The 10,000-nt window shown below is 40.3% G+C and overlaps 1 protein-coding gene across 5 annotated transcripts in view; it reads left to right on the top strand.

Moving 5' to 3' along the window:
- fars2 (phenylalanyl-tRNA synthetase 2, mitochondrial) overlaps nucleotides 1-10,000 on the top strand; it is a 277,814-nt gene that overhangs the window by 113,322 nt on the left and 154,492 nt on the right. For all 5 annotated transcript variants that reach the window (XM_079805981.1, XM_079805983.1, XM_079805980.1 and 2 more), the window contains exons 3-4: nucleotides 210-372; nucleotides 458-589. In XM_079805981.1, coding sequence (XP_079662107.1) covers nucleotides 210-372; nucleotides 458-589 — 295 coding nt within the window. The remainder of the gene's footprint in view (nucleotides 1-209; nucleotides 373-457; nucleotides 590-10,000) is intronic.

The raw sequence follows: 10,000 nt of genomic DNA, 5'->3' as shown, positions 1-10,000 counted from the left end.
AAACTTGACCTTTTAAAGCAGTCCTCCAGAGTCCTTACCTTTTCCAGAACCCCCTGCCTATCTGTGTAGAAAAAGCTGTTTATTTAAAGCATCCAGGCTGTAATGAATAGGTTGTTTGAGGACAGATGTCAGAGAAGTCATGATGAAATCTTTATGCAATCATAATGTTTCTGAATACTGTTGAATATGCAAGCTTTCCTCTCTATTAGCTGTTTGCTCGAGTGGAGAATGGTGAAGACCTGTGTTTGTTTGAGAGCGCTGGCCGCCGCACGCCTCAGAAACAGGAAACGCACACGCTGGAGGCCGTCAAACTCGTGGAGTTCGATCTGAAACAGGCACTCACTCGCCTCGTGCGACACCTTTTTGGGGAAGGTAGGAATCCTGTGATGTTCACACTTTTTTTCCCCCTCACTTCCTCTGTCCAGCTCTCCTCCATCTGTCTGTTTCTGTCTTGCAGATTTGGAGATCCGCTGGGTGGACTGCTACTTCCCTTTCACACATCCCTCCTTCGAGATGGAGGTGCGCTTCCAGGGCGACTGGTTGGAGGTGCTGGGCTGTGGAGTGATGGAGCAGGAACTTGTCAGCTCAGGTTCTGGAACACACCAACACTCGCTCACACTTTAAGCATTAACCATTTTCAATAAGAGCTGCTGATTTGAGCTGACAGGTGTCAAAAGTTTGAAAAGTACCCGAAAGTTAGACTTTATGCAAATGAGCAGTTGAAACGATTAGGGCTGAAACGATTCATCGAGTTACTCGATTAACTCGATTGCAAAAATTCTGCCTCGAAGCCTCGTTAAATTCCTATGACGCGCACTATACGCGCAGGATCTGATTCACACGGACCGTTGTTCAATGTTCAGGAAGCACACCAAAGCGCGTGATATATTTTGAATTTAGTTGGCGCGGTGGCGGAGAGTAAAGATGTCCAAAAACGGCAGAGAATGTCTAAAGTTTGGGATCATTACATTCTTAAAAAAGAAGAGAACAAGGTGCAATGTGTCTACTGCAAATTAGACCTGGCATTTCACAGCGGTACGACTTCAATGGTAACGTAGCCTAAGACTATACATTGATGTTCGCTGATTTTAATCCCATACTGTATTTGTAGCGATGTCATGATGCGGTTTGACTAGATATGAGGTTTAGATTTGATGTTTTTAAGTAGTAAACGTATTCATGTTCAATTGCAAGAGAGTATTGCCTAAAAAAAGAACCCCTTCACACACACACACACACATGCGCGCTCGTCTCTCTCACGCGCCAGTCAAACCAATCGCGACATATGCTTAAACTTTTATGTAGCCATGCAACAATAATTTCAGCATGCATTCATTGTATACACCGGGACGTGATGTTGTGACGCGATTTTTCGAACGGATACTTCACCAAAAATGCACCGCAATGCAAGTGATGCAAGCCAAATGCAGCGTTCGACTGAAAATGAATGTATGTATTTCTGCCGTACCAAACTGCAATGAAGCAACTGGTCTGACTGGGGCGTCACTCTTCCTCACGCACGGCACGCGTACAAACACACACACACACACACACACACACACAGGTTGCTAGGTTCCCATAGCAAATAGGCTCACCCCAGAAATGATATATTATTTGTTAGTAGCCTAATGGTAAATGCTGCAGGTGTAGAAATCTACATAAAACAGAAATTTACTTTGATGTCAAGGCTAGATTACAGCATGAAACCTGTTGTGCATATTAATAAATTAAATTGCTTTTCCTCTTCATTTTCGTTATGCATTATTTGTTTTGGTTATTTAAAAACACATTTTTTTTATCCGATTAATCGATTAATCGATCGATTAAGTGTTAGATTAATCGATTACAAAAAGAATAGATAGCTGCAGCCCTAGAAACGATACAGCAACCACCAATGAGAGTACAGATAGAGGAGCTGACATGTTTCGCCTTGTGATAAAGTTTAATACCGCAATTGTGTTAAAATGACTGATCGCAAACAACAGTACAGTGAGCTACGACCTCCAGCAATTGAATTGCTGTCGGTGTAACTGCGCCGTCCGACAAAATTAAACCTCTCAAATTACTGATCCGAAACATGAGCACTAGGGCCTGCGATGTGATAGTATATACTACGCAATGGTAGATATTTTACTGTAATGATAGATATTTTCACAGGGGTGTCTGTAGGCAAATATGTTTAAAGTTAATCTGTTTAAGTGAGATTGATATGAAAGCCCATTTCCTCAACATAAGAAGAAAATCATGCATCGGTATATCATAACTATAACATTAAAAGTCGAAAGTCATAATCATGGCATAAAAACTCAAATTATGAGATATTAAGTAGGGCTGCCTTCTTATAGTCAACCAACGCAGAAAAAAAAACCCACAGGAAGTAGTGAAGTCACGCAGTCCGTGAGGGACAGGTTGTTAACGTAATTACAGTATGTCGTCCATCGACCTCAAATATGGCTTATCAATTGAAACATGTAAGTAGTAGCAACTTTACATAACTCTAACATTAACCTAGATAAATGTGTGCTATTATTAGGCATATATCCCAGTGTTTGTGCGGAGCGCGGAAGCTGAAATATTAGCCGGCGCGATCATTCGTCTTTTTTCCTGATAACAGTGGAAACAACTTAAAATACGCCATCAATATTGACCATACGGATAAGAGTAATGCATCATTCGAAACTGTAACGTAACTGTAAACTCACAAAAACAAGAAAACGTTGTGCTTTTGTAAAATAAAGAAAACAAACAGGATGCGCTTTCTGCCGTCTTTGGTCTCTGTGAACTGAACTGAAACTCAGCGTATACTTGCCTCACCGACATGAGAAATATATCTATAGAAAGCTTGAAATGTCTACTTTTAAATGAACCAATTTGAATCTAAAACAAATATTCTCTAATTACATATGAAAGGTGCATTTCTCTCTAAAGGCGCGTCCACTATACTGTGGAGATGATGAGTCAGCATCATCAACTTCATCTTTGCAGCCCACACTTAGAAAACCCTAGTTTAACCCTAAGTAGCTCCTTGCTATTTTTCGGAAACATTCAAAATCATTACTCTTACATAAGCCGCGTTTCCACTGCAAGAACTTTCCCCAGGTATAAGGACTTTGGGGTGGTACTCGGTGTGTTTCGACCGCAGGGTCTAAATGAAGTTCCGGGTAAATATTTCCCCCTCAAAACAGCCCTGCTCGCGAGGTAGTACTTTTTCAAAGTTCAGGAACTTTCGGGGGTGGGACTTGGTCGCTGAACATGCTGATTGGTCGACTCAACGCAGCATTTTATTTCAACCACTTTTTTTAAAAGTCTGTTGCGGACACAGTGCGCATTTGCTATGCAAATCAACAATGGAGTTTTAAAAATACGACCGATGGGCGACGATGAGATTCAGGCTTTATTAAATTTATTTGCAAAGGACGAAATCCAGTTGGAACTGTAAAGTCGCGTGCAGTCCTATGTCACCGGACCAATCTTCATGGTACTTTAGACCGCGATGGAAAAGCAGACAACAACAGGTCTGAAGGTAAAAGAGTACCTGGGAAAAAAGTTCCTGGGACAAATTTCTCCGGGTAATTTTGGTGGAAAAAGGGTTAAACAGAACCATTACCACCCCCCGCCACCCACCAGTAGACCTTAATATACAATTACTATACAAATTACTATAAACATGCAATTAGTTGCCTAATGCCTTAAATGTAGGACTACTAGTCGACTAGAAAAATCTTTAGTTGGGGCAGCCCTAATATTAAGATATATTTATGAGATAAAAAGGGGAAATTGAGGTACTAAGTCAAAATTGTGAGATCAAAGGTCAGAATTATGTCAAAAAGTTGAGTTGAGCTGTCATAATTGTCATTTCCTCTCATAATTTCAACCTTTTTAATGTTAAAACTATGACTTAATCTCATTTAGTATCTCAATTTCAGTTTTTATGTCATAATAATGACTATGATGCAAGTAAATATAAATTCATTATGATTTACCAAAGCATGTTTTTTTTCTTATGTGGCAGAAATAGGCTTTCATATGTTGAAGCAAAAATGTGAGGTGTTGCAGGAATATGGAGTGGGATGCATCCCAAACAAGTCAATCTTGTCAATAACCCCAAACATTAAGTACCTTTCTTTTGTAAAACACTTAATTCACAGGATTATCTGAAATACACATTATCACGTTGTTATTTAGTAGTTTATTTTACATATTGTTTTCCAGCAAAACAACTAAATCATAACTTGCTTTCTCCATTAAATAAGATTAATCATAAAAGTTGTTAAAGGTCTGTTTTAAGCATGATTGAATAGTGCATGTTGTGAGAAGCACATTTGAGCCTGTTGCTGAACTATAAACTATAATGCTCAAAATACCACACATAAATCTGCTGAAATACTGCGGTTTTTTCATTAAAACAATTTTTTCATGGTACTATAAAGTATTCATTCAAATGTATGTATGATTAGCATTTCCCTTGACTCCAACCACCAACCTAATTTTTTTCATCTGAGCTCGTCGCAAGGCATTCTGGGCTTTCCATATCAGCAAAAGACACACGAGATGCAAAATGAGAAAGTAGCATACTTTTTCCTGTCTGCTTATAGTAACAGCCTTCTTATTTCTTAAAGGGACAGTTCACCCCAAAATGAAAATTCTGTCATCATTTACTCACCCTCAAACCTGTATGAATTTTTTTCTTCTGCTGAACACAAAAGAAGATATTTTGAAGAATATGGGTAACCAAACAGTTAATGGGCCCCATTGACTTCCATTGTTTGGGAAAAAAAATACTCAATGGTGCCCATCAACTGTATTCTTCAAATGATCTTCTTCTATGTTCAGCAGAAGAGAGAAATTCATATAGGTTTGGAACAACTTGATTCATTTTTGGGTGCACTATCCCTTTAATATGCTTAAAAAGGTTGCTTGGATGAAGGTTTTCCAGCATCTCTTTGCCTAAAGAACAGTGGCCACACCTTTGAGCCAGAGAGAAAGGCATTCTGCCTCTGCCAGTAGATGGCGGTGTTGTGCAGTGCTGTGTGAGGCAACCAACCCTGATGAAGTGAATGGGATAGTCCCACACAAGGGAGATCCGAGGGGGAGGACACGCATGACACAGAGACATGGTTTTCCTCCCTGGGGATGGACCCAGTATGACCGCTCCTCCTCCTCCAATGGCCCAGTCATCTCACTCCTCACTGCCACTTAATTCTTCAATCTCATCTGCTCTCTTCATCGATCCTGTCTGTGTTAAACAGCGCAGCATCCCCCGCCGTCTGCATGTGGAACATGTAACGGCCAATTAACAACAGTGCCACTCAACAGCAAGCCATCGCTTTTTCCTCACTGCTCTGTTAACTTGATTTTACACTCTACAAGTAACGTTTGACTTTATCAGTATATAGTAAAGAAAAGATTAATTTTGCCTGGCCTTTACAACTAAGATCTGAGAAGAGATTTACACAAATAATGCAAATAATACACGTTCGTTTTCTGGCTTTTTTCTTTTTACCATTTTTAATAATATATTTTTAGTTATTTAGCATGGTAATAATTATTTATAATTATTATAAATTAATCAAAAGTGACAATAAAGACATTTCAAAATTATACAAACTAATTTTATATTTCAAATAAATGTTGTTCTTTTGAACTTTCTATTAATCAAAAATGCTTTAACATTTTTAACATATTCAGATAGAAAATAGTTATTTTAAATTGTAATAAAATGGCACAATATTATTGTTTTTACTGTATGCAGCCTTGATGAGCATAAGATGCACTATATTGCCAAAAGTATTGGGACGGCCCTCCAAATCATTGAATTCAGTTGTTCAATCGATTCCATGGCCACAGGTGTATAAGTCAAGCACTAGGCCTGCAGACGCTTCTACACACATTAGTGAGAGAATGGGCCGCTCTCAGGAGCTCAGAGAACTCAAGTGTGGTACTGTGATCGGTTGCCACCTGTGCAATAAGTCCATTCGGGACATTTCCTCACTACTAAATATTCCACGCTCAACTGTTAGTGGTGTTATAACAAAGTGGAAGCAATTGAGAACAACAGCAACTCAGCCACAAAGTGGTAGGTCATGTAAAATCACAGAGCGGGGTCAGCGCATGCTGAGGGTCACAGTGCGCAGAAGTTGCCAACTTTCTGCAGAGTCAACGCTACAGACCTCCAAACTTCATGTGGCCTTCAGATGAACTCAAGAACAGTGTGTAGAGCTTCATGGAATGGGTTTCCATGGCCAAGCAGCTCATCCAAGCCTTACATCACCAAGTGCAATGCAAAGCGTGGGATGCAGTGGGGTAAAACACGCCACCACTGGACTCTAGAGCAGAGGAGACGTGTTCTCTGAGTGACCAATCATGCTTCTCTGTCTGGCAATCCGATGGACGAGTCTGGGTTTGGCAGTTGCCAGGAGAACGGGACTCGCCTGACTGCATTGTACCAAGAGTAAAGTTTGGTGGAGGGGGGATTATGGTGTGTTGATGTTTTTCAGGGGTTGGGCTTGGTCCCTTAGTTCCAGTGAAAGGAACTCTTAATGCTTCAGCATACCAAGACATTTTGGACAATTTCATGCTCCCAACTTTGTGGGAACGGTTCAGAGTTTGGGGACGGCTACTTCCTGTTCCAGCATGACTGACCAGTGCACAAAGCGTTGGTCCATAAAGACATGATGAGCGAGTTTGGTGTGGAGGAACTTGACTGGCCTGCACAGAGTCCTGACCTCAGCCCAATAGAACACCTTTGGGATGAATTAGAGCGGAGACTGAGAGCCAGGCCTTTCATCCAACATCAGTGCCTGACCTCTAGAAAAAAAATTCCCATAAACACACTCCTAAACCGAAGAGTTGAAGCTGTTAGAGCTTCAAAGGGTGGGCCAACTCCATATTAAACCCTACAGATTAAGAATGGGATGTCATTAAAGTTCATGTGCATGTAAAGGCAGGTGTCCCAAAACATTTGGCAATATAGTGTATCTGGATATTCCCATATTTCATAGCAATCCACCATTTGTTTGGTCACACACAGACATAAATGAACATCCGTAAAAAAGGTGTTTACATGACCCAAAATTCTGATTAATACGGGCATATGTTGGATGTGGTCGGGATGTTTGCCTACTGGGATTATTGCTGTGGAAAATGCATGACCAAATTCCGACATTTAACATTGGAATATTCTTATTTGCGTACTGTAAATGCAGTCAGTGAATTCGGCAGGTGCCCGCTCCCTCTGCATTTTATCTTTAGGTCCTCTTGTGTGTTGGCATTTTGAATCCATCAATAATTGAAAGCTTTTCTATCTGAAGGCAAGTCCTTAAGAGCTCCAGTCTCTCTCTATCGCTTTTATTTTGTATTCACCATTCCACCTTTCCCATCATCTCTCTCTTTTAAAACACTCACGGTCAAGCGTGTGTCTTTTCTGTTGTGCTGGAAGGCTACTGCATTGTTTTGTCAGCATGGAAAAATTGTGTTTCTTGTAAAGAGCTTTCTATTTATGGACCTCGCATCTTCTTAGGCAGGTTTTATCTTGCGAATGGATGGAAAAAAGGTCAGTTAGTATGATTGCAGACTGACTGAATGACCAAATGTAGTAGTTTACAGAGAGTTGTTTTGACGTTTTAGAACATTTTAGGCTAGTATTACACAGCAAGGACACCTGTAATCCTGATTTGCTTGGACTTTAGTAGAAGTTGGTGTCTTTCACAGTGTGGCGCCTGACAAGATTACTGAGTGTGCGTCTCTCTTCCTGTTCTGTCTGGTTGTACTCAATCACTGCTTTATCCTTGTGTACACCCACTCGAATGGCAATGCATATTCACAACTGGGTAAACAAAGCCCTCATGTCTCCAGACATCTGTCAGCAGGCCTTGTTCCCCTCCTCAAGGCTTTGCCGCTCAGACGGGTGTCATTCTGGCAGCGTGCATGCAAACGGTGCCTTTCTGTCTAGGTTACAGGGCTTGTTTAATCAACGTTTTCATTGTAGTGTAGAAGCGATTATAATGAATTTCGACTAACCCACACAATTTGTGTCTAATAAAATGGCTTATTAACTTAAGCTTCTATGGCGCACTACCATTGAAGGCTTTAATTGATTTATTAAAATATGACAACAGAATTAGCATTTGAAGGTTTTAATTGGAAGGCATTAACAGAATGAGTGTCTCCACACTACTGAAGCGTCAGGGGCATAGACTGTAAAAACATATGGACTTAGTGTCCGTGACGTCACCCTTAGGTTTCCCAAAGCGCAGTTTTGAAGCCTAAAACCCGGCCGTTGCCATCTTGGCAGCAATTCATCGTGTGTCACTCCCGGATAACTTAAAATTGGCAAAGAGGCGGGACGTGGGTGGAGCTGAGGTGCCTGGTTGCTGAAACCACACCCACCTAGATCGACCATAGTGGCAATCCACCTGTCACTCAAGTGGCCACGTCCTTCATTTTGCTAAATTTTAAGGCTTAATATAATTTAAACGGATGAGTTATAAAAAAAATTCACCCCCCTCACAGATGTCATGAAGGGCAACATGAGCTATACTGACCAAAACCATAATTTGTACTAGGCTGTAAACATGTGTTCTTCTGCTGTAAAGTTGGGCATTTTAACATGAGCTCAATGACATTCTGCTCCTTCTGGAGTCGGTCTCTAGTGGCCAGTCGAGGAATTGCAGTTTAAAGAGCACCTATTATGGCATTTAAAATGTTCCAAATATTGTTTTAGAAGTCCCCAACAACAGTTTTGCATGCATGCAATGACAAAAAAGACTTTAGTTTTCTTATAATATGCATTTTTTTTACCTGTTTTGACAGCGATTCTCAAATGATTCCTTTAGTGATTCACTTTTCAAAACCCGCCTTTATGTGACGCTAATCTGCAGTGATTGGTCCGATGACCCAGTCAGTTGTGATTGGTATAGTCTGTGCAGATATTTTCGGAAACGGAACGCCCATCAAAGTCTTATAGTTCAAGTTCAAGTTCAATTTTATTTGTATAGCACATTTCCAACAGCCCCCAGGCTGACCAAAGTGCTTTACAGAAGAGCAAGAATATCACACATACAGAAAAATAAAAATAAATAAACCACATAAGAATATAAAAACCACCGATAAAAAAGTTTAACAAATCACCATAATCAGTACACTAAGGAAAATAAAAAAGTTTTTAGCAGGGACTTGAAAATAGACAAGGAAGGGGCCAGCCTAATCTCTAAAGGCAGGGTATTCCAAAGTCGTGGCCCTGCCACCGCAAATGCACGCTCACCTCTACGCTACTATTACTACTTATAGTGACAGTAATTTGTTAATATGTGTCAGGAGTTATGAATATGAAAACCGCGTCTGTACGTTAGATTGTAATATGAGCCTCAGCTGATCTCATTCATAAAAAAACTCCTCTATTCTCCTCACGAAGACTCGCGACAAATCAACATCCCTCAGGGCTTTTAGTTCAAAAGTGTGCAGATGAGGAGAAATATTGATATATTCTCATTTGTCTGTGTCAAATTTCTAAACAGAGGAGTATTTTTTATTCAATACTTCCTCAAAATGCGCAGATGTAGCCTAATCATGAGCGATTGAGTCTCTTATGTGTTGTTTTCAGCTCATCCTGGCAGCCGGAGGGCGCTCTGTGCACATGTAATCCATTTGGTACAGACTGACGAAGAAGATACCATGTGCCATAATAGAAGTCCATAATAAAAGCTTCCTGAGATCGCGAAACATGCAAATAGAGACATTTGAAGACTAATAAAACACACAATCGCGACGATGTATGGTTTGTCTTCAAGCCACTTAGTCTTCAAATGCTCATCCTTGGGCAGATGAAAAAAGTCAGAGAAAAAGCTTCGGTCTTCTAACGATTCTTAAAAATGACTCAGAGTCGACTCTTACTTTTGAAATAAAATAACTATATATACGGTGCACTGTCATATTTCAAACTATACAGGATGTTTTTGTTCACTTAGATCTATGTTACACACTACATGAAAGGTACATTTCA

Source organism: Gobio gobio, assembly GCF_949357685.1.
Source record: "Gobio gobio genome assembly, chromosome: 23".
In the NCBI taxonomy this organism is placed as follows: domain Eukaryota; kingdom Metazoa; phylum Chordata; class Actinopteri; order Cypriniformes; family Gobionidae; genus Gobio; species Gobio gobio.
The sequence above is the reverse complement of the archived record's forward strand: the minus strand, read 5'-3'. Positions and strand labels throughout refer to the sequence as shown.